The sequence below is a fragment of the Lepisosteus oculatus genome, chromosome 24 (assembly GCF_040954835.1).
Source record: "Lepisosteus oculatus isolate fLepOcu1 chromosome 24, fLepOcu1.hap2, whole genome shotgun sequence".
NCBI lineage: Eukaryota > Metazoa > Chordata > Actinopteri > Semionotiformes > Lepisosteidae > Lepisosteus > Lepisosteus oculatus.
The window spans coordinates 3099961-3124917 of NC_090719.1; the positions used below are offsets into that span (position 1 = coordinate 3099961).

General features: G+C 50.8%; 2 protein-coding genes across 4 annotated transcripts in view; both read left to right on the forward strand.

Moving 5' to 3' along the window:
• The window catches only part of glipr2 (GLI pathogenesis-related 2), a 28614-nt gene extending 18948 nt beyond the window's left edge, over positions 1–9666 (forward strand). For all 3 annotated transcript variants that reach the window (XM_069183276.1, XM_069183275.1, XM_069183277.1), the window contains 10 exons: positions 180–398; positions 889–966; positions 1589–1747; positions 2362–2577; positions 4321–4527; positions 5540–5617; positions 5909–6139; positions 6417–6635; positions 7426–7503; positions 7821–9666. In XM_069183276.1, coding sequence (XP_069039377.1) covers positions 180–398; positions 889–966; positions 1589–1747; positions 2362–2577; positions 4321–4527; positions 5540–5617; positions 5909–6139; positions 6417–6635; positions 7426–7503; positions 7821–7987 — 1652 coding nt within the window. In that variant the 3' untranslated portion in view covers positions 7988–9666. The remainder of the gene's footprint in view (positions 1–179; positions 399–888; positions 967–1588; positions 1748–2361; positions 2578–4320; positions 4528–5539; positions 5618–5908; positions 6140–6416; positions 6636–7425; positions 7504–7820) is intronic.
• An 11504-nt stretch (positions 9667–21170) lies between these two features.
• Positions 21171–24714, forward strand: LOC102697845 (tubulin beta chain-like). The gene is made up of 4 exons (XM_006640518.3): positions 21171–21342; positions 22562–22670; positions 23287–23397; positions 23505–24714. The coding sequence occupies exons 1-4, from the start codon at positions 21286–21288 to the stop codon at positions 24566–24568; spliced, it is 1341 nt and encodes a 446-aa protein (XP_006640581.1). The 5' UTR covers positions 21171–21285; the 3' UTR covers positions 24569–24714.
• Positions 24715–24957: the final 243 nt, after the last annotated feature.

Here is a 24957-nt window from a genome sequence, read left to right on the forward strand (position 1 = left end):
TGCCGCTTGGTTTAGGTTTTGTTATGCTGATTTTACGCCAGCAAGGCCCGTGTGAAACCAGGACGAGTAGAGCACTCCAGGGAATATTCCTACAGATGCTTTGGGTGTATTTCTGTGCAGTGGGTCACAGAACCATTCCCCTGAACCTTGTCCATGTCTTTGTGTGTGTGTGTGCACAGTGCACAAGCAGTCCGGCTTTGACAAGGAGTTCCTGGACACCCACAATGACTACAGGAAGAAGCACGGGGCCCCTCCCCTGACCCTGAGCCGGGAGCTGAGTAAGACAGCGCAGGCCTGGGCTGACCACCTGCTGTCAATCAAAACCCTGCAGCACAGCAAGACCAAGAACGGCGAGAATGTCTACTACGCCTGGAGCTCCGCCCCCAAGAAGCTCGCAGGTACCGGCTGATTGGCTGAGCCGCCATCCAGCCCTTTCATTCACGATTTACTGAGGACAGCGGACAACAACAAACAGGCCATCGGAGTATTTTTGGGTTGCAGTGTGAAATGTTTCATGCGTGTGTATTAGTGCGCTGGGCGAAGGGCATTTTCAGATGTGCTCATTCTGCAGCAGAACCGTGCTCGGTGCGTTGCGATGTGCATGCCCCTCAGCCATCCCTGAAGGAATGGTGTTTTCACTTTGTAGCAGGTCCAGATTTTTCGGTTGCCTTCATAATCAGAGAGCCTGACACCCGCCTGTCATTTGAGCAGTTCACTATCCCATCTCCCTCTCGTTTTCACCAGACGTCTGTCTTCAAGCTCGTTTCGATGAGCGGTTCTAGGGTTTCCCAGCCGGGAGAGGGTTGGGTTTTTATAACCCAGAGAGGAGGTTTCCAACGTGTTGCCTCCTGTGCTCATACTCTTCTCCTTTGTGTGTCTCTGGTGCAGGGAAGGAGCCAGTGGACAGCTGGTACAGCGAGATTAAGGACTACAACTTCAGCAGGCCTGGCTTTCAAAGCAACACTGGTAAGGCATGGGAGCAACAGACCTAATAGCTAACCTTTCATTAGGGGGATACTGGGAGTGCTCGATGTTCCTCTGTGGGCCTGGAACTGCGTTTCCTTCTTCACAAGAACATAAGAAGTGTTAAAAACAAGAGGAGGCCTTTCAGACCATCTATTTCATTGGCTAGTACCGCAGTGATCAGAATTGTAGGCAGTGTTCTGAATGAGGCCTTACTAGTGTGTTATACCATTTTACAATAAGTTTCTTTGATTTCATGTTTGTGCTTTTAAACTTTATTTATACAGCTTTTGACTCAATTCCAAAGCAGCTGGACTAAAGCAAACCTGTGGGTCCTGTTTGTAAGTGTTTCTTTATTGTCGGCTCTCAGTTTCAGGCACCCATAGTAACTTTAAGGTCTCTTAGTGTGGGCTGCTCTAAGCTCAGCTCACGAGGAGAGTTTGTTAGACCCTCAGCTCCTCTCTCCTGGTGTGGCAGTCATATAAACAGCCGGGTACAATCATCATAATTTCTTTCTTGGAAGCACAAAATGGATCAGTAAGGTGTTCACAGCTCCTCTGGGAGGTGAGAGGTGGACATTTGTGCACCAGTGTGACGCCACGGCGCCCCCTGCTGTTCCCCTCAGGGCACTTCACCCAGGTGGTGTGGAAGTCTTCGCTGGAGGTGGGCGTGGGGCAGGCCACGGATGGGAACACCGTCTTTGTGGTGGGCCAGTACAGCCCGGCGGGGAACATCAGCAACCCAGGGTACTTCGAGAAGAACGTCCTGCCCCTGGGCACCCCAGGTAACCCCACATGGAGCACGATACACAGCAGCCCAGCACTGCTTATCTTAACAGCACTGGGCACCAATGGGATTATCCATGTCTGGATATCATGCTTGTATCTAGGACACTGACTTATATTTCTTACACAATATTGACATTTTTCTTCTTTCATTTTCTGATCTGATTTGCAATCTCGACTTTCAATTCCTGTTAAGAACTTCCCTTATTCATCATCCCGCGCGCGGTCACCCTCGCCACTTCCTAAATTCCACAAACGCTGACTCGAACGCTAGACCGCAGCGCCCCAGATTCTCCGATGGCACTGGGCGTCCGCGTTCTGGAGGTCCCGCCCAGAGAGACAGTTAGACCTAAAGCATCAGTTCAGGTGGTGGGTGAGATGAGCTAGGTCGAGCGTGGTTGAAACGCTGAAGGATTTAGGAGCACGGACTTACCTATTACACCAAAAATGTGCCGTGCAATATCTACAGTTTTGTTTCCGCCCTCGCTTGCACAATTAGGCTTTCAGTACAGTATCTGCAACATGAGATCTCGTCAGTGGACAGGCAAAGATATTCAACTGTATATTCAGCAGCATCAGGGTGCCAAGTGTGACATGTGCTTCTGTTTTCCAGTGGGAGAGACCGGGGGGTCGGCGAAGCCCCCCGTCAGGACCAAGAGCCCCCTCCAGATCCAACAGGATGCCCCCCGCCCCTCCCCGTCCCCCGGCTACTTCGAGAAGAACGTGTTGCCACCAGGGGCGAAGCCACCAGTGGGCGCCAGCAAGGGCGCAGGACTGAAGCCCCAACCAGGGCAGAGAAATGGGCAGCAGGCTGATGGCAGTGCCCCTGGTAAGGGCATCTTTACTGCTTAATTGACCGTGGAATCTTTTTTCATCTGTTCCCCTTTCTCCTAGACTCTAAAGAGATTAATTAACTGCTCTCCCAATTCAGTGGCGACAGCTGTTAATGACAAAACCAGCTGCAGTTCTTCAATTTAAAGAAGGCCTCCTTTTGAATATTGTCTGCAGTTTTGGTCCACAAGATATTGCTGCACTGGATTCGGTCCATCACAGAATAAGCAGAAAGCCCTTCACTGACACGCTGAGGAACTGAACCTTTTTAGTCCTGAGCAGCGAATATGACAAGGTGACCTGATACAGTTCTTTAAATTCCTCAGAGGCGTTGACTTAGTCTTCAGGATGAACAGTGTGGGCACAGATGGAATCTAAACAGAAATGCCATTTAAATCTGAGAACAGTGGGGGTGGGGGGTGGGGGGGCACGTCTATATGCTAAGGGTGGCGGGAGTCTGGAACGAGCCACCCAGCTATGTGGTTGAAGCTGATACCCTGGCTTCTTTCAAGAAATAGCTGGGATGGGACATTCAAATCATTTAACTACTAACCGCTGTAAACCAGCAGTCAGGACAGCCCCAAATAAACCAGACCGGAGACAGACAACTAGACAAATTTTCTTCCTTCAGTCACGATGTGCGCACAACAATACAAGTGAAACCCAAAGTACAAAGCAAGCATCAGAGTTCCAGGTGGGTGTGGCTGATTAACTATTCCCCCACCTACACTATCACACTCTGTCTTAATTGGTTTTATAAGTTACGCAGTGCAGTAAACGATCACCATTTGACCATCCCATGTCCCCTCCCAGCTTACATCCCATAATTCTCCTCCCTAGTCTTCTTCACCTTCATCACTGGAACCTAAGCCCAGATAATGAAGGTCTCCATACCATTCCCCGGACCTGGAAATGTCGAGCTTAGGGTCCCCCTTTCGAACCGGAGGGGGTAGTATGTTGGCCCCCCAAAATGTTCCCTGCAAACCAGTTAATACCAACTCGTATCAGGCTGTCGTAGTGCCGCCATTCATAAGTCCCCTCCATCAAGGTTGATATGTCTCCCTTGACAGTTTAATAATAAGATAATCTGTGGAATGCCAGGCTGCTAGTCCAACAGCGCCAGTACACATGAATATAGGGCTTTTCACCGAGCTTTAACCAGAGGTACAAGCTGGGATGATTTAAAATGAGTCTAATACTATAGTTACATACAGTATATATTAGTAACATATTAGTGATAACAAGGTAGTAATAAAGTAATTTAGATTAATCATCTCAGAATCAGAAGTTCAACTAATAGCCGTGATCCATAATGGTGATTCCGCTACAAATGATTAGAGCACAAAAATGAGGGATCAAATTAAAATTAATCATTCAGTCCCTTCACGACGGAGGGCTGGGTGGCCTGGCGCTGTTCTTCTTGTGTTGAAGGTCTTAAGAGCCCCACATAGTCATGGCGGCTTGATATGGGGCTGGCGTGTTTCAGCCAGATTCTCCTGGAACACGGAACAGCCAGCAGCCCCAGGACTGGAGCTCTGATCCCGAGCTGTTCTCTGCGGACAAGAGTTGGGGGACCCCCTGCCCCGCAGCAGCTGACTAGCCCCTCTCTCCGTGTGTGATATTCCCCCCCAGACCCCAGAATTAGTCTCATTCTTTGGCTCAGAATTCTCCCCTCCCCTCCTTTACTGCTTCTCTGATTACTCTGATCGTCTTGCTGTTCCTCCCTCGCTCTCTCTCCCAGACTCCTTCACCAGGGACATCCTGCAGGCCTGCAATGAAAAGCGCCAGGCTCACGGTGCGCCCCCCCTCTCCCTGAATTCTGAAATGAGCCGGGGGGCGCAGAGCTGGGCCGAGAGTCTGCTGGCAAAGCGAGTCCTCAAACACTCCACCACCGCCTATGGAGAGAACATCTGGGCCAAGACAGGCGGCCCGGGCATTACTGCCACAGGTGACACAGCAAGCAGAGAGCTCCTTCATAGTCATAGCCAACAGCTAGAGTACAGTACGTCGCCCTGCAGCTCGCCGCTGGCAGCCCCACTGGAGCCCAGCAGGTGTGGGCCTGGGCAGTACCTGGATGGGAGACCTCCTGGGAAAGCTAAGGCTGCTGCTGGAAGAGGTGTTAGTGGGGCCAGCAGCTCAACCTGCAGTCTGTGTGGGTCCTAATGTCCCAGTATAGGGACGGGGACACTATACTGTAAAAAGGCGCCGTCCTTCGGATGAGAGGTAAAACCGAGGTCCTGACTCTCTGTGGTCGTTAAAAATCCCAGGGCGTTTCTCGAAAAGAGTACTTACAAATTACTTACAGATTTCCTTTGGCCTTTACCAGTCACGGCCTCTTAATAACCCCCCTCTCTGAACTGGCTCCATCACTCTGCTCTCCCACTGAGAGCTGGTGTGTGGGGAGCGGGCTGGTGCGTCATCCAGGTGGGGCTGCACATTGGTGGTGGCAGTGGGATTCCCCATTTCCTATAAATCTCTTTGAGTGCGGTGTCCAGAAAAGCGCACTTAAGTGTAAGGAATTATTATTATAATATCCTTCCTCCAGACTTTAGCCATACCTCCACCGCGACCAGCAGAGCAGGCTTTCCCTGCATAAGCAAAACCTGCAGGGACAGTTTGATTAGGTTGTTAGGTTGTTGACAGGTCTGACAGGTTGTTGACAGTGATGAAATCATTAAGCCTTCCGATTTGTAGAGTGGGTGTTGAAACGTGTGAGGGCTGGGGGGAGTGGGGGGCATTGTTGTGAGCAGGAAGGGAAGAGGTCAGTGAGGGTTAAGGTGTAAGAGTGAGGGGGGTCACAGATGGTCAGGGTACCCCCATGAAGCCCAGCAAGTAACCCCTGCGGGGCTGCAGTGCTGTCAATGAGAGAAGCACCACTCATTCCTCAGTGCCAACTCTGCTGTGCGGTGCTGTGGAACCAGTGTCCTCTGACTTCTGACCTCTGACCTCTCCGTCTCCAGGCCAGGAAGTGGTGGATAGCTGGTACAAGGAGATGGGCAACTATGACTTTTCCAGACCGGGCAGTCAGACAAAGACAGGTACTGAGATCACAGTTGCTTAACAAAACATGGATTCATCTTGCTTAAAATGCAGGAGACAAAAATTTAAATCCACAATTGTACTGTAACTACATATACATGTACAATTATTTAAAAAATACAATTGATTCAGATAGTTAAATTCGTTTTAGTCAAACTTTTGCTAAAAATGTGCTCTGTCCATCCTTGTGCGTAACTTAAACGTTATCTTGCACAAACCAAACACACCAGCAGCTTGACATCAGACTGTGCCTGACCCCTGACCTCTAACCCCTGACCTTCTCTTCTCAGGTCACTTCACTCAGCTGGTATGGCGCTCCTCGCAGGAGTTAGGCGTGGGGCTGGCCAACAGTGGGACAGGCTCGGTCATTGTGGTGGCGCAGTTCCAGCCGGCAGGAAACATCACCAACCCTGGCTACTACAGCCGCAATGTCTTGCCCAAGGGGTCGAAGGTGACCGACGAGCCCAGAGAAGAGGATTCTGGGGAGAAAGGGGCAGGACATCCCGTTGTCACTCTGCCAGGTCTGCAACTCTGTTTCGTCCAATTGGACACAGCATGTGTCGCCCAGTGCACTGGTTTGTCATGTGTGAACTTTTGGTGATCTCGGCCCACTCCAGTCCAGGTCATTGCATGATTTCCCACAATTGCCTTAATTGTTTAATTGATAGCAACTCAGATCAATGTAACAATGGAGGCAGTGGCTGTGTTTACATGCTTCAGTGTGGTGGGCGAAAAGGAGAGCACCAGGGATGTGTGCCCTGACGTCTGATCTCTCTCTCTCTGCCCCGGGCCCGGCAGCCAGCCAGCTGTCCCAGTTCTCCCAGTCTCTGAGGGAGACGATGAACCGGTTCCGGCAGCAGCACGGGGCCCCGCCCCTTCAGCTGAGCTCCGCCCTCTCCAAGGAGGCGCTGAGCTGGGCGTCTCACCTGGTGCAGAGCAAGGCCCTGAAGAGCAGTGGCAAGGACTATGGAGAAAACCTGTGGTATTGCTTGAGCTCCAGCACAGCACCCCCTACAGGTACACAGCCCCACCTGCACCTCCCACAACACTGTGGTTTGACTGCAAGCTTCTGCCTGATGGCAGTAACACAGCGCCGTTAAATTATTAGATATGAATTAGTCGTCATAAAAAAACTACTTAATGATAAACAGTCATTATAATCTCATATTGTTAGACACCAGAAATACACATCTGAAACCGAACACACTATTCGCAGAGATTGAAGGAGAACCACAATGCTGTGTTTGTATTTCAGGGTTAGGAAGAATCAGCACCGATGAGTTTATTTCAAACTGCAATGAAAGTAAAATGGACACAGTAACTTATAAAACGAGACAAACCTCCGGTGAGGTGAAGTGGCCCTTTGGCACTGTAATCAAGCAGGCTTGTGAATCCAGCTCTTTTAATCCAATCGAAATATTGCTCTCGACTTCAAAACGTTTTGGCTGATAAATGAAACATACTCGTTAACTCTGCCTGCAGACCACATTGAAACATTTCTGCAGTGGAATGTCGACCTGTGCTTATTCGCTCGTGCATCACAGCACATCAGTCATCACAGGGACTAGTGAGCAGGAAGGGCCGCCTCACGTCACAATTCCTGGGACCTCGAAGGCGAGTTTGCGACAGCACGACGGCCTGCGGCGCTTTCACAAAGTTCGCGATTCTGTGCCTAATTCCAAATTTGTAAAACTGTACGATACGGTCGCAGCCTTTAATAACAGGTCTGAGAAACTGGGCCTGCGGTTCCCCTTTAATACGTGTGCGATATCTAGCATGACATACATGAGAGTTCATCTGTTCGCAGGTTCAGAGGTGGCCGAGTCCTGGTACAAGGAGAGCAGCAAATACGACTTTGGCTCTCCGGGTTTCAAGAGCGGAACAGGTACTGTCACTGGTGAACCTGTGCACTGTGCACAATTCTCACTATTGTGATTATGTTTCATCTTGCTCTGGGGTTATTTATCACTTCTGGGGAGTGAAAGAAACAAGAATAGCATTTACCCCCCCATGATAATCCAGAGGTAACAATCCTAGGCTCCTCCGTCTCCAGCCAGTCCTTTTTGATCTTAATGGACTCTTGATTTTCATCGTTTATGCTTAATTGCTTGAGCGGTCTTGCCCCTTAGCCGCCTGTGGCGAACACCCCACAGCGGAGCGGTCTCCCCGCCTCACCCCTCTGCCTTCCTCCCCCGCGCCCAGGGAACTTCTCCCAGATGGTGTGGAAGTCCTCCAGGGAGGTGGGCACCGGCCTGGCGACGGATGGGGCGGGCATGTTCATCGCTGTGGTCTTCTTCAGCCCCGCCGGCAACATCACCAACAAGGGCTACTTTGAAGACAACGTGAAACCCAAGGGAACCAGGATCTAGGGAATTAAGGACCTAGGGAATTAGGGTCTATAGAACCAAGGTCTAGGGAATTAGGGTCTGGAGAACCAGTCTTGGGAATTAGGGTCTATAGAACCAGGGTCTAGGGAATTAGGGTCTGGAGAACCAGGGTCTTGGGAATTAGAGTCTATAGAACCAGAGTCTTGGGAATTAGAGTCTATAGAACCAGAGTCTTGGGAATTAGGGTCTATAGAACCAGGGTCTAGGGAATTAGGGTCTGGAGAACCAGTCTTGGGAATTAGGGTCTATAGAACCAGGGTCTAGGGAATTAGGGTCTGGAGAACCAGGGTCTTGGGAATTAGGGTCTGGAGAACCAGTCTTGGGAATTAGGGTCTATAGAACCAGGGTCTAGGGAATTAGGGTCTGGAGAACCAGGGTCTTGGGAATTAGGGTCTGGAGAACCAGGGTCTTGGGAACCAAGATCTAGGGAATTAGGGTCTGGGGAACCAGGGTCTTGGGAATTAGGGTCTGGAGAACCAGGGTCTTGGGAACCAAGATCTAGGGAATTAGGGTCTGGGGAACCAGGGTCTTGGGAATTAGGGTCTGGAGAACAGGGTCTTGGGAATTAGGGTCAGGGGAACCAGGGTCTAGAGAACCAGGGTTTGGGGAATTAGGGTCTGGGGACCTGCAGGCAGATGGGGAAGGGGGTCCCCCCTTCCCTTCCCCCCATTGCAATCTGCCCTGTCCCCGTGCCAAGAGCAGGGCAGAGAGGCTGCAGAACCTCTCCTGACCGGGCAGAGTAATGGGGTGGGGTGGGGGTGGGGGACCCCAGTTCCTTTCTTCATGGTGGGGGGGGCAGTTCTTTTCTTCATGGGGATCAGGGATCGAACCCCAACAGGAACAGTTTCGGACAGCCTGTCCCTCCTGTACTCAGGCTCCTGTAGACTGTTTGAACCCCACCCAGCCATGAGAACCTGCCTTTAAAGTAGGGAAGCAGTTTAACCAGAGCTACTGAAAGTACTACCCTTGCGTTCCAGTCCACAAATACCATTAGCATCTCAGCTGTGTAACAGATCCTGCTGGTAATTCATTCATTATGGATTTGTAGTAGGAAAGGTATAGACACTGATTCAAAATGAGCCACTGATGTGCTAAAAAGCTTTTCATTGCTGATGTGGCAAGTTGTGGTGTACAGTTAATGCTAATAAAGTAAACAGGAGATCTACATTATATATAATAGAGAGTGATGGATCATTAGGTTGATACAGTGATGGATCAAACGATTGATACAGGCCAACAGCTGAAATGAAAGGCCGGCTGCTGTCTTTATTTAGACAGATTGATGGCTGTCAGGGTAGGGTTTGCTGTTTCTGCTTGGTGTTTAATTTGGGGAAAAGGGAAGAATCTCATCTGTTTTTTTTTCCATGCTGCCGAGTCACTTGCATGTCTGCATGGACTCATTTTCAGAAAGCAATGTCTTGAAGCGACTATTTTCATACAGGTACACTGGGATATGTAGGCATGCTTTGTGTACAATTGTGATCGTTAAACATGAAGGATGGGAGTGTGATTTGACACGTCCTGAACGTGCTTGATGAATGCGGTTTTGTCTAAAACCTCTGTGCTGCTTTCGTGGTTTGGTTTTCAGGATTATTTTCTCTTTGAATGTAATGTTATTGTATTTTGATTTTTAAATAAAGAAAAAAAAAAGATACGATCAATTTTAAAGGCTGCTGGGCTGTCATTACAGGGCTCACCGCTAGAGGGCGGTACGTACACGGTGACTTTCATTTCGCGGTTTTCAAGAGTCCCAGATCAGCTTATCTGGATTCTGCATTGCAACGTCGTACTGAGAAGCGGGTAGTGAGGTCGGTTGTTGTCGCCGCCCTCCCCTCCCCCTCTCCCCTTCGTGTTTTTGCTCAGTTAACAGCCACACGTTTGCTGCAGAAGTCTTCCTCCTTCAGTTATCGAGACAGGAACTATAACTCTATCAACGAAATCAAAAGAAGTTTGAGCACAGTCACGGCATTGTCATTCTGAAGAGGAAACTCGGCTATCGATCTTTCAGCTTTGTTGCTGAATGTTTTTTTTGTTTTAGATAAAGGTTTAAGCCCATGGCTCTTTTGGGTTATTATCATTACTGTCAAAGCAATTGAGTATTTGTCAAATATAGCTAAGTAAAATGCATTAGAAAAAGGATATTTTCTCAGTCAGGTCTTGGGTGCTGTTTTGAGTTTTCAGTCATCAGAAACAACAGATTTTTATTTAGAGCATAAGAACAGTTACCGGCCATGCAGTTTATCCAGCCTCTTTGGTAGTTAGGAGCAAATGTTCAGCTGTTTCTTGGAAGAAGCCCGGGTATCAGCTTCAACAACATGGCTGGGCAGCTTGTTCCAGACTCCCGCCAGCCTTTGCGTAAAGAATTGTCGCCTGTTCTCAGTTTTAAATGCACCCCCTGCGTAGTTTCCACTGGGTTGACTCTGTCAGCGACATTGAGGAGTCTGAGTCCCCTTTGTTCGGGACTAAAGAGGTTCAGTTCCTTCTGCCTATCCAGTGTAGTTCATTCCCTTCAGCCGTAGAATGAACTTAACCGTTCTTCTCCGCATTGTTTCCAGAGAGAATCATAATAATTGCTCACACTTCTATAGCGCTTTTCTGGACACTCCACTCAAAGCGCTTTACAGGTAATGGGGAATCCCACTACCACCACCAGTGTGCAGCCCCACCTGGATGATGCGACGGCAGCCAGAGTGCACCAGTCCGCTCCCCACACACCAGTTCTCAGTGGGGAGTAGAACAGAGTGATGGAGCCACTTCAGAGAGGGGGGTTATTAGGAGGTCATGACTGGTAAAGGCCAGGGGGAAATTGGCCAGGACACCGGGGTAACACCCCTATTCTTTTCGAGAAACACCCTGGGATTTTTAATGACAATTAAACCTTGGTTTACCTTAAAACTCAGGACCTTGGTTTTACAATATAGTGTCCCCATCACTATACTGGGGCATTAGGACCCACACAGACTGCAGGGTGAGCGCCCCCTGCTGGCCCCACTAACACCTCTTCCAGCAGCAACCTTAGTTTTTCCCAGGAGGTCTCCCATCCAGGTACTGGCCAGGCTCACACCTGCAGAGCTCCAGTGGGGCTGCCAGCGGTGAGTCTCAGGGTGACCGAGCTGCTGGCCTGGAGAACAGAAGGGGTTTGGGGGCATACGAGGGCATGAGGGAGCGGTCGTTCTCCTTCGGAAGAAGAAAGTGTGAAATCTGAAGCAGCTGTCAGGCGACAGCTCGGTCCAGCCTCTCCTGACCCCCGGGAAGAACAACTAGGCCCTGTGAGGGAAGACTCGCTACTCTGATTGGACCGGGAAACTGCCAGCTGTTTAGAATTGGTCTGGCCCAGTGTACTGGGGAACGCCAACAAACCTGCCGGACTGGTTATCAGCCTGTTAACAGGGACGGCCAGTGTCAACACCTCCCGCGGACAGACGGCAGACACCTGAAGCACATTCCCCTGACCACGAGCCTCTCCCACATCCCCCTGTGAGACCTTTTCACGAGCAGGGCTGCTGTCTTTTTTTTCTCTTTTTCGGGCCGGAACGTTCCAGAAAGGCGCCAAACACGCCTCGCGTACACCTGAGTAAAATCGCACTGCATTGCAACCACCGTCGCCTCGCCCGCTGATGAGCAGGCTTTCCCGGATATTATTCAAAGCCTTGAGTGACCTCGCGTTGCAGTGCCAGCCCACCAGCGGCCCTAGCAAATAAGTCAGGGGAAAGGTTTAAATTAAAAGAAACAAGGCTGTTTTTGCAAAGCTTCTTGCTTCTTGGGCTGTGGTGAACAGTGGGAAAGACGCCCTGTGGAGAGTGAGGAACATGGGGCTGTTCAAAGGCATCGAGGTCCCAGTCAAGGCAGCAGGTAGCCTGGCCCTGCCCATCACCCGAGAGAACTATTACCTCAGAGATCTGTGGAGAGAAGGGAGGGAGGAAGCAGAAAATCTGTGGGAAATAGAGAGTATAGGTCAATATCTCAAGAAACTGTGAAAAACATTATCATGTTTAAGATTTGCACCAGAAAAAAAGAAAATTGTTGCTATGTAACTGTTACCGTGTCAAAATGTAATGAGATGTGATCATATATACTGTTTTAAGTATGTATATTAATGTAAAGCTTTCTGATTTGTGATGTCCTGTATTTTTTTGTGAAAAGAAAAGAAAGTTCTTAAAAATCGAAATCGTCTTTAGATTCGTCGGATTCGATTGCCAGTAGCAAACAACGGGACAGAAATATAACTTGCACGCCACCCCCAGGAGTCCACGTAATGTCAATTAAAATCGGCGCATTGCAACTGCATTGCTGCAGCTTTGCTAAAAGGAGCGGCTTTCAAAGGAAGCAGGCGTGCATAAATAATTTAGCAGCCGTTGCATCTTTTATTCAGCCGCTGAAAGATCGAGCAGGGAAAGAGCAGGTCAGCTCCTTGTCCTCTTAGGGCCAGCGCAGCTACTAGGCACATGTGTCCTGGCCTCCTCTGCAGCCGGGAGCCTGCGGTCTGGGCAGGGCAGGGTTAACGACAGCCGAGCTGTGAAACGTGAGCACAGGCTGCCTCTTGCATTATTGATCTCTCTCGGGGGGGCGGGACCTCTGGGCCTGACGGCCAGCTGCTCTTGTTGTGCATCAGCCCGGTAACCTGAGCCCCACCTTGTCCAGGCATCCCACCCTCCCGAGTGCCCCCCCCCCCCCACAACAATCCCCCAGCATCCTCACAACACGTCTGACCAGGCCCTGCGAGCTCTTCGGTGACCCCGGATCTAGCATCCACCCGGAGAAATTGAATCTGGAGAATTGGAGGAGCAAGGTCAAACGCATTGGGGTTTTCTTTTCCCTTGAATAAAACCAGGAGACATTAGCAGGAACCCCAAAGGCCCCAGCTGATAAAGTGCAACCCGAGCGATCTCTGTCGCTCCAGGGGGTAAGAAGAGACCTGACTTTGGACTGCGACCAGAGTGAAGTTGCATTTTCCAGAGACCTAAAGCACCACCTCAGCACAAAAGGCCGCTGCGGACAAGCTTCAGGTTTTTTTGTCAAACTGGAGGATGTGGTCTGTGCCAAGAAAGTTCAGCTGCGCACTACCATCCGTGATCCAGCTCTTCAGTTCTGCGGGGAATGCTTTTATATCGACAGGGCCACGCCTTCCATGCTCCGGATGCCTGCTGACGCGCTGCAGCAAACTCGGGCGGCCACTTGTGCTTCACCCATAATCCCCTGCCTCCCCCATCCGAGAGAGGGCTGTCAGGGCAGCAGGGGGGCTGGAGCTCACCCCCTCTGCGTTCCCTGCCTCGCTCCCAGAGAAGAACCTGCCATCAAATCCATTTGGTCTGGTCTCTTGAAGATAAAGCACTCGCACTTTGTCGAGAGGTCGCGCACAGAGCCCACACACTGGCTGGCGGCATCATTGCTGAAACGTCCCGAAAAACCCACACAGAGATACACAGGACAGCCTGGCCCTCGGACGCGGAGGAATTTTGAATGCAAACGCTGATTCCTGCTCTCTCTCAAAACTCTGCTCACTAACGCCTGTGAAAAGTACTACACAATGCTAACCCGCAACCCCCTGACCCTTTAATCCTTTTGCAATTTGTTTCCTGGTCTACTTCATCTCCAGTTCACCTCTTGGTTACCTGTCGTGGGGTGTAGCTGTCCTTCTGCCCTGTGGGTTTTCCCTCCATGCACTTCTTTTCAGAAATGGCAGTGCGAGTGAGGAATAAACTGTCGTGTCACAGCAGGGATGGGGGGGGTAACTTCTTTACACAAAGAGTTGTGGGAGTGTGGAACAGGTTGCCCGGCCGTGTTGTTGGAGCCGAAACTATTAGTTACGGACTACCTAAACAGGCCAGATGGGGTGGATGATCTTTCTTGACTGAGCTTCTGGCAACAGGACAAGCTCGGTGGCTGGCATTGTCTGCTGCTTATGAGAGAGAGATACACAAATGCCTCAGTCACAAGTGTTATGAGTCTTTGTTTGCCTGAGAGATCAGCTTACTGCTCTCGCGGCCCTGTGGACTGACAGTGCTCAGCTGTCACCTGCCACACCCCGAGTCCCCCTCTCCCGGTTTTCCTCTTTTCCTTTTCCGGATGAGGGGGCGGATACTCCGGCTCTCCGGCGGGAACCGGGCCCACTGCTCGGATTCGGGCCCCCCCCCAGGGGACAGGCAGATACATTCCGCGCCGGCGGAGTCTCTCTCCCGGTCAGCGGGCGTAGAACCACACAGAGGCGCTATTATAACCAGCTTTGCATTAACCCCGGAACTTTATCGGCGGGCTTCCTGCTCATGACAGGAAGAGGAAGCTCAGCCAGGGCGCATGCAGGCGATGGCCATCGGGAAACCGCGCGATAAAAGGCCAGTCGGTTCCGGCTCGCAAGGTAAAGTTGGTATAATAATAATTGCTTACACTTATGTAGCTCTTTTCTGGACACTCCACTCAAAGCGCTTTACAAATGCAGGGCACCTCGTTCTCGCTCTTTCCCAGAGGTCCTAAATGGGGTTCCCCCCGCCCTTTCGGAAGCCCTCGACAACACGCCGCCCCGCGATGGGGACGGCATCATTCCCACCCAGAATTCCAGCCTGGCGGAGAGGCCGGGCTATTAATATCCTTTCCCTGCCCTCATTCCTGGGCAGTGAGGCCCTCTCCACCCCCCACCCCCCCCCCGTTCCGCCTCACCCCACCCAGACATCCGCAGGGTTGTGCCTCAGCTTCCATTCCGAGGGCGGCACATTCTGGGATACAGCGCCGGAGGCACCGGGCCGCATTCCGACGATCCGAGATTCCATTCCAGGTGCCCTACCAGGGAGAGAGCATGTGCCGCTGCCTTCCATGCAAGTCGGCTTCTTGGGCCCTGTTTTCTTTTTCCTTTCGCGTTCTCTCGCCACCCCCCCGGGTTGGAAGACGGCGCAGGGGGATTTCCGAAAGCTCTTTTCCCTCCGGGACGGGATTTTGCCCCCGGCTCTTTCTCTGCAGTCAATTGCCAGGCGCCTTGCTTCTCCACTCGAGACTTACTCGCCTGAGACGCGCTGGCTCTTTCACTGAAACGCGATTTTTTTCACCACGGCTGTGCTTCGCGAGGATGGAGTGAATTCTGGGGCCTGACCGGAGTGCTGTGATGACAGCGGTCCTGAGGGATTGCCGATGGTTTTGACAGCCTGTTCAGCGCCACTCTGACCCCTGTGGCTGTGTGTCTCACAGAGAGCAAGCTGGGGTCTGCGCAGAAAGACAAAGTCCTGATGCGAGAAATTGTATACGGCCAATGACGTGATCTCTCGCTCTCTAACGGACAGGAAGCTGCCGCACTGGTTGATGGGAACTGTGCGTCTAAGCCTCCTTGTTTTAAAACAGGAAAAAGGGGTTCACACCAGCACTCGTGACAGAGCCTTCCACCTCTGTGGGCACCGGCAGGAATCGTTCGAAAGCAGGGCAGGAAAGAAAACAGAAAAACGTCTCTTTTCCCCCTGAGTGTCCCCGGCCTGTTCGAGTTCTAAGCCAGAAGCTCTGCATGTCATCCCGCAATTCCGAAATAAGAAAGACAGAAAAATGAAGAAACTTGCCCTCCTCAGCCAACGCCATCCCTATTCAGAGCAGGCCTCTGCGGGGGTCACTGAAGCAACAGCTCATCACCGCAGCAACCCCCCCTCCCCAAGCACAGGCCTGCCTGATCCCTGCTGCTCACTCACAGTCTCCGTGACCTTGACCTGACCTGCTCGCCCCTCCCAGTCAGGCTGGGAGCAGCAGCAGCAGCAGGGAAAAGCACGACTAGACAGTGGGACAGGACATCTCTGGGGATAAACATCCCTGAGCTCAGCCCTGGCTGGGATCCAAAAGGAAGACAAACGCTCGATGCAGAAGAAATGCAGAAGTAGGAAAAAAGAAAGTTTTTTTGGCAAACATTTGTGTTTAGTGGACTTGCACATTAAATAATCTATTATGTTAAGATACTTAGTCATTGCTGTGTCATGCTGAGACTAAAGCTTCTAATGCAGTCTGTACCCTTACAGCAGGACAGCGCACACCGAAGTTCAAGGCTGAAATTCGAGCAGCTGAATCACCCTGCTCGTACTTTATAGAGATCGTATATTCTTCACCTATTTTACAACTCAACCCCCCCTGTGCTCTTAAACAACAGGACGGCGATCAAGAGCCACGATGCCCTCATACAAAGGCAAATTCCTGCTAACCCACATTCTGCCAGTGCAGATACGATGATACCGGTCGATGAGAAACTGCAGCCTTTTTCAGGGTTTATAATGAGGACTTCTGTTAATAACCTGGTCATTTCTGTTTTATTTTGCCTGAGCAATTCAGTTATCGTCAGCATACTTGATATAAACTCGGTGCTTCATCACCCAATCACAACAGAACACGAAGCATGTATATCAGAGTGCATTGCTGCGTTGGGATTGCACGAGTTACACAATAATGAATCGTTCGGGGGGCTTGGAAAAGCGAGGGCACAGGCTACAGGGTCCATACAGGCTGGAGCAAGCACGGTTTATCAGGTGGAAAATGTGTTTTGCAAGCGACTCCTTCTTTTCCCACGGTGCATCTCCAGCCCGCTGGGTTGTGGTCGCGGGGACGTCACACAGCTTTCGTGAAGACGCGAGGCAGGGGTCCGCCGTTACCGAGGTAAACAAACACCATAGCAACGCCACGGCGCCGCGGACTGCGACATCTCCCATCAGCCCTGGGGCGGGGGTTGTTGGACAGCCCACTGTGCGCCACCCCTTCAACACACACACACACACCTTCTGCTGCGCACTAGAGATGATTCAGCGTGCAGGCGGCCATACTCACTTCACAAGGTTTCAAATCACAATCCGGGCCGGTCAATTCGCCCAACCAGTTTTCCGAAAACTGCCTATTCCTCGTCAGTCGGAGAGATATTCCAGAAGTACCAGGGCAGGGCGCAAGGCAGGACACCACCCTGGACAGGGTCCCAGTCCATCCCGGGACGTGCGCACTGGGTCCAATTCAAAGACACAAAATAACCGTGCCATCCTGTCCCGTCAGAGGCTCAGTTGCTGGGAGACAAGTAAGAGCCCTGGGACATTGTTGTTGTTGTTGTTTTTTTTATGGGTGCTCCTGTTCCCCCCCCACCATCTGGGTGCCTAAATTGTGTGTGTGTGTCTGTGTGTCTGTCTGTGTGTGTGTGCGCTGCCACTGGCGTGTTGTCCCACCTCACAGGCCTGTGCTTTCTGGACCTTCATGGTCAAGGATAGGAAGGGCCACGATGGGACAGCAAGCAGAAAAGCCAACGTTTTGAACGTTGAGATTTCTGTGCTGGCAATGGTAAATCCACGCCTGCTGGATAATCATTTAAAGCTAAACAATAATTAACTGGGGGGAAACAGCATCCAAAGAGTGAGTGCTGGGGATAAGATCACCTTATTGCCCCTATACAATTTCTCACATTAGGAATCTGTCTTTTCGCAGACCCCAGCTTGCTCTCCATGAGACACACAGACAGGGAGAGAAGCTGGGGGTCAGAGCGCAGGGTCAGCCATTTACACGGCGCCCCTGGAGCAGCTGGGGTGAAGGGCCTGGCTCAGGGGCCCAACGGAGTAGGATTCCTCTGCCGGCCACGGGATACGAACCGGCAACCTTCCAGCCACAGGCGCAGATCCTGAGCTAGGTGAGGCTGGGATTCTGCTGCAGCAGCACAGATGCCACCAGGCCTCGGATTCCCATTCCGAAGGGAAACCAACTGCCCCTCCCACCCCGGATGCTCCTTCTCCTGCATGGGGAGAGCTGGGACCGGCCAGTGGTGGGAAGTGGAGCTCGGTTGCCGTGGAGACAGACCCATCAGTATCCAGGCAACCCCAAGCGCAGATGTGGGTGCGTGTTGCTGGGGGGAGGGGTGTTTGTTTACTGGCACCCTAGGCAACACACACACTCACTTACCAACACAAAACCCAGTGTGTGAATCCCTCTGAAACAGACACGGGCAGAGGACCAGGAGGACTAATTTCTTGCCGTGAGGCGAAACTAAGACATTGACAAATCCCAGAGGGCTCACCGTCGTTTGTGGGCGACAACTGAGGTACCCCTTTGGTGCAAGGCGCTCCGCCGACGTTCGCAGAAGGCCTGTGTTATTGTAGGCCTGTCATGCTGTTACCATGTTACACGAGACCCAAGTAAAAGTCCCCGGGCGACACAGTTCCATTTGTTGTCGTTCGCTCTCACTGCATTGCCATGATACCCTGCTCTGTTTGGGGAGGGGGGGGCTTGAAACATTTTGGGGGGTTTGTACTGAAATGGGGGGCTGCAAGAGAAATGCTGCCTCAGAGGGTATCTCCCACTCCTTCTCCCCAAACAGCTGTTTAAGATCAGATCACTTTATCAGCCCTATACAATTTCTTGCATTAGGAATCTGTCTTTTCGCAGACCCCAGCTTGCTCTCCATGAGACACACAGACAGGGAGAGAAGCTGGGGGTCAGAGCGCAGGGTCAGCCATTGTACAGCACCCCTGGAGCAGCTGGGGTGAAGGGCCTGGCTCAGGGGCCCAACGGAGTAGGATTCCTCTGCCGGCCACGGGATACGAACCGGCAACCTCCCAGCCACAGGCGCAGATCCTGAGCCACAAGGCCCCCGCTCCGCCCCGTTTGAAAAACAGGGCAGTGGAGGAGTTGGAGGCTTCGGTATTCAGCTGGTGGATGAAATATTTATAATCCATCCACTTTGTTACCACACCCAGTACAGGGTCACAGGGAAGCCAGAGCCCATCCCGGCAAGCAACAGGCACGAGGCAGGGAAAGAGCTATAACAAGGTCCGCAAACCGTAGAGAAAGAGCTTCTAACTGTTCCTGCGTTTGCAAGACACCTACCAGTGAAAAAGCTCTGTGCAAGATGGCCGTGCCAGAGCAAAAGAGGCCGGCTTGCTTCGCCTTCGGGGAGCAGAACATGATCAGAATGAGGAGAAACTCCTCAGGGGCTCAGAGAGCGAGTTCTTCACGCCAGAACCCCCTGTGAAGTGCCACCCTGCAGGCAGGAAAGTGTGCGTGTGTGTGTGTGTGGGGGGGGGGGGTCACACCTTGGCGACGAGGAGACAGGTCACGGGCCATCACCATGGCGACGCCAGGACCTACCCATGAGGCTCAGGGGTGTGACGGGGCTACAGGACTGCCCCAGCGGCGGGGGGAGGGGGAAGAGAGACACCTGCCAGAAGCACAACAACTCCCAATCCTGCTGGGAGAGGGAGGAGGGAACTCAGATGAACTGGCAGCCCAATATGTGATCTCCTCTCCCAGCCTGAGGAGCAGTGAGCCTGTCTCTCAATAATAATGATACAGTGTGTGATCTCCTGTCCCAGCCTGAGGAACAGACAGTGAGCCTGTCTCTCAATAATAATGATACAGTGTGTGATCTCCTGTCCCAGCCTGAGGAACAGACAGTGAGCCTGTCTCTCAATAATAATAATACAGTCTGTGATCTCCTGTCCCAGCCTGAGGAACAGACAGTGAGCCCGTCTCTCAATAATAATAATACAGTCTGTGATCTCCTGTCCCAGCCTGAGGAACAGACAGTGAGCCTGTCTCTCAATAATAATAATACAGTGTGTGATCTCCTGTCCCAGCCTGAGGAACAGACAGTGAGCCCGTCTCTCAATAATAATAATAATACAGTGTGTGATCTCCTGTCCCAGCCCGAGGAACAGACAGTGAGCCTGTCTCTCAACAATAATAATACAGTGTGTGATCTCCTGTCCCAGCCTGAGGAACAGACAGTGAGCCTGTCTCTCAATAATAATAATACAGTGTGTGATCTCCTGTCCCAGCCTGAGGAACAGTGAGCCTGTCTCTCAATAATAATAATCCAGTGTGTGATCTCCTGTCCCAGCCTGAGGAACAGTGAGCCTGTCTCTCAATAATAATAATACAGTGTGTGATCTCCTGTCCCAGCCTGAGGAACAGACAGTGAGCCTGTCTCTCAATAATAATAATAGTGTTTAATCTCCTGTCCCAGTGATGCTCCATGTGTTTATATGGAAACATCTTACGATTGTGTCTTTATTGTAAATGCCTGTAGATTTTTGTTTTATGTTCATTGTATTTGTTTGGCTTTGGCAACGCCGATTTTACTCGTTGGTCCTGCCAGTGAAGCATCTTGAACTGAATCGACAGACCCTAGTGCCCCGCGAGGAGTAAAGGCTCACCCTCGCCAACAACACACAAAGCCTCTCGCGTCTGTAAGCTGCCCTGTTAACGGAGGAAATTAACGGTAATCCTGCCCGATAACGGAGGGGTGACCTCGACACTTGTAATGAGAATAAACGACATCAGAAAGGTTACACAAGAAAAGAGCCGATTCGGCAGCAAATAAACTTGTGATTTGCGATGCTTAGCTGTGTTCTCATTAAAAGCTACGCCTGCAGTTTATGAAATTCTGCTTAGTAATGATGTATTTTTTTGCCACCGACATAAACTGTAAACTGTATGCTCCTGAATTAATTATGTTTATTATTACGTTTAAATGCTGAAGGGGTGAGAAAATGTTTTAATACTTTAATGCACAGAACGACAACATGAAATGAGACTTCTGTATCATCAAAGACATTTTATGTAGATATTATCCAAGCGAACAGGCATTTTAATTGCAAACGTAGGCGTAGGCCTCTTTATTGTTCGTATTAAAATCTCGACAAAACCTTTCAGGGTTCATTTTTGAGAGGTGACGAGCACACAAAATATGCGTGGACGCGCAACTCGAAAAAATCTGCCGAGTCACTCCAATTCATTTGTGAAATAAGCTTTCCAATATCATTGCCAATCTTTCCACGACTGAACATTGCAGCTCAGACACTTTTTCCCCGCTTGTTTTGACTGAGTTGCATTTCCCTCATAAAATTACTCTTGCTTCCTAGAATCCGAACAGGCCGTAAATTTCTATATCAACCCTCTACTACAAGTAAGCCCATGAACACAATCCTTCCCATCAATCATTTAAATAAACCAATAGTCACAAGCCTCCTTGTGCTGTGCCGGAGTAACTGAGAAACTATCCAATCATAAAGGGCAATATAGCTGTGGGTGGGGCAAACTTTGATTAACTTATTTTTCAACGAATCGAGTTTGTAGAACGGAGCCGGCAGCCCTCCTTTGTAAGGCGGGACCCCAGAGAAAATCATCCAATCGCTGCTCCAGCTGCAGTGCCAGTGGCCAATGAGGGCGTTCTTCCATCTTGAATAAAACGAGGAACGCTGACAGCCGAGACTTAAGACGACGAGAATTATTTAGTCGGACCGTGTTGTTTTTGTCGCAGTTCCTAGGTTTTGTTGAGATTCTGACAATTATCGAAAATGAGGGAGATTGTTCATCTTCAGGTTGGACAGTGCGGTAACCAGATTGGTGCTAAGGTTAGTGTTCTCTCTTGCTTCACAGTGAGCTGTACGTGTACAGAGTCTTTAGACGTCGTAACTCCTGTAGAACAGTTATTTTTCTGGAAATCATTTTTGTAATAACGTTTTCTACCATTTACGAGTTAGCAAGATAACAAAGGAGCAATATGTCCTACAGTAATAAGAAACTGCGTAATAGCTATTCAGTTTAGCGACAAGCACACTAATGCGTTTAGTAATTTGCTTATTTTGATCTGCGAAGCACGAGTATTAAATTACGAGAACGCGTTTATTAACGAAACCACAGGTTTTATTCGGACTCTGGTGAAACATTGACTCGTGCTCCACCCGGCGAATCCGCATTGCGGGACAGACGGGAAGTAACCTTTGTTTTCCCCCCAAAAAAACCTTGAGTTGGCTCCTAGTTCACTGAACAGAGCCGCATTGGCTTCTTTTCGCACTAAAAGGGGGCAAACTCAAAATCCGAACCGACTGCGATTGATTTAATAATCTCATTTTAAATGGATGAAAAAGACCTTCTGGCAAGCTGCCCAATCACGGGCCGCAGGGGCGCGCCCACTGCCTTCGGCCTGCCGGAAGTGGGCGGGCCCGTCGGGCTCGGAGACATGACGTCACCCCCCCCCGAGATTCAAAAGCTCGGGCTTGATGGGCGGTGGCGCGGGCGCGCGCATCCCCCCCCTCTCCCCCCCCGGCGATGACGCGCCAGAGATCAAGCGTGTGGGAGACGCCTTTAAATCTCCAGGGCTGGAACAGAATTGCAGTTTTATTAGCCCGTCTAATCTTGGGTGTTGGGGTTTTATTCAGACCGGTTTTGACTCGGGGATGTCTTTAAACGTGCTGACGCTTTAAAATGCGCCATGCCCTTGTTTTCCCCCCGACGAGCTTCTGGGTCATTCCATGAACAACATGAAGTCTTTTTGTGGTGTTATTTATTTATAACAAGTCCTTCCTGTTTAATTGTAGTTCTGGAAGCAGGGAATTGACCCGACGTGCATATACCATTGTAATATGTATGTAACCTCACCCCACCCTCGACCCCTTCTGGGATTATCGACGAATGTCGTATTGCGGTATACAGGGCGCTGTACTGGAGATATGACAAGTTCGCAGTCCCCTTTTAAATCTGCCTCTGCATTCTTGCCATTTTAGTAATATTTTTTTTTTTGGCTGGATGTTTTAATGCCATCGGTCCTTTTACTGTTTTTGTCCTCTGTAGTTCTGGGAGGTGATCAGCGATGAGCACGGGATCGACCCCACGGGCACCTACCATGGCGACAGTGATCTCCAGCTGGAGAGGATCAACGTCTACTACAATGAGGCCTCAGGTGGGTGATGGATATCGAAGATTAAAATATGACGCGTTATAGCAGGAGCAGTGATCTCGCAGGCTGTCGATGCGAGTCGATGTATATCATCCAGGTGGGGGCTGCACACTGGTGGTGGTAGTGGGATTCCCCATGACCTGTAAAGCGCTTTGAGTGGAGTGTCCAGAAAAGCGCTATATAAGTGTAAGCCATTATTATTTAGCTTTTTTTCTATGCTTATGGAAGTCGGTGTTCCATAAGCATAGAACCCCCCCCTCAGTGAGCAAGCCCTAGGTGACAGTGGCAAGGGATCATAGTGGGAAGAAACCTTGAGAGAAACCAGGCCTCCAAAGGGGGATCCTATCCTTCTCCAACACCGGGTTCGTTAAAATGAGCATGTATGAGAGTTGTCTAGATTTTAATGTCTTATGTAGTGCTTTGCAAATGATAGCATCTCATGATGCTTCACAGTGAGGTGAAAGATGGGATTTGAAATTGCTGACTCGTATCCAGGTTCAGATACGTTTTTTGCTCTTGTAAGTACAGGTAATTGATGTCTAGAAGTTTCTCAATGTTTTTTTTTCCAAAGTGAGACGTGTAATTGAGTGGAAAATGTAATCGGAGCATTTGATTTCAGGTGGCAAGTATGTGCCCCGTGCCATCCTGGTGGACCTGGAGCCTGGCACCATGGACTCTGTGCGATCTGGGCCCTTCGGACAGATCTTCAGGCCGGACAACTTCGTCTTCGGTAAGTAAACTTGCAACCATCTGGTTTAGTTGAGCATAAGAGCAAGGAGAGCAGAGGAGCATTCTCTCAGCCTCCTGCAGGTACTGATGAGCTGCTTTTGTCCACAGGCCAGAGCGGTGCCGGCAACAACTGGGCGAAGGGTCACTACACTGAGGGCGCGGAGCTGGTGGACTCCGTCCTGGATGTGGTGAGGAAGGAGGCCGAGAGCTGCGACTGTCTGCAGGGCTTCCAGCTCACACACTCCCTTGGGGGCGGCACTGGCTCGGGCATGGGGACCCTGATGATCAGCAAGATCCGCGAGGAGTACCCCGACCGCATCATGAACACGTTCAGCGTGGTGCCCTCTCCCAAAGTGTCAGACACTGTTGTCGAGCCCTACAACGCCACGCTGTCGGTGCACCAGCTGGTGGAGAACACAGACGAGACCTTCTGCATCGACAACGAGGCCCTGTACGATATTTGCTTCCGCACGCTCAAGCTGACCACGCCGACGTACGGAGACCTGAACCACCTGGTGTCGGCCACCATGAGCGGCGTCACCACCTGCCTGCGCTTCCCCGGCCAGCTGAACGCAGATCTGCGCAAGCTGGCCGTCAACATGGTCCCCTTCCCCCGTCTGCATTTCTTCATGCCCGGCTTTGCCCCCCTCACCAGCAGAGGGAGCCAGCAGTACCGTGCCCTCACGGTGCCAGAGCTCACCCAGCAGATGTTCGATTCCAAGAACATGATGGCGGCCTGCGACCCGCGTCATGGCCGCTACCTGACGGTGGCCGCCATCTTCCGAGGGCGCATGTCCATGAAGGAGGTGGACGAGCAGATGCTGAACGTGCAGAACAAGAACAGCAGCTACTTCGTGGAATGGATCCCCAACAACGTGAAGACGGCTGTCTGCGACATCCCTCCTCGTGGCCTCAAGATGTCCGCCACCTTCATCGGCAACAGCACCGCCATCCAGGAGCTGTTCAAGCGCATCTCTGAGCAGTTCACCGCCATGTTCAGGCGCAAGGCCTTCCTGCACTGGTACACCGGAGAGGGCATGGATGAGATGGAGTTCACGGAGGCCGAGAGCAACATGAACGACCTGGTGTCCGAGTACCAGCAGTACCAGGATGCCACCGCAGAAGAGGAGGGCGAGTTTGAGGAGGAGGAGGGAGACGAGGAAGTGGCATAAGTTTTGTGCCAACTGGAGCTTTGGACTTTCATTGACATGCTAAATATTTTTTTGTTGATCTGTGCCTCAGTGTTTTGCTGTCATTTCTGCTGTCTGTTGTATTCTGTACAGAACTAACTGAAATAAAATGTGCATTTTCATTCCCACTACTTCCTTTTATTTCTGTTATGGAGTTGGAGTAACTTGGATTTAGCCAAAGAGGTTGCTTGTTTAGATCCATAAGCCTTTAACATCCTATCACCTTCCCCCTACTTAGATGGGTAGTTTGATCCAGACACCCCCACCCCTTATTGTAAATTGCTCATCACCAGTTCACTTGGTTTTGTTCTTCTCTGTCCTGTTTATGAAGCAGTGCACTGTGGGTGGCGACCAGTACAGACCAGGAAAGG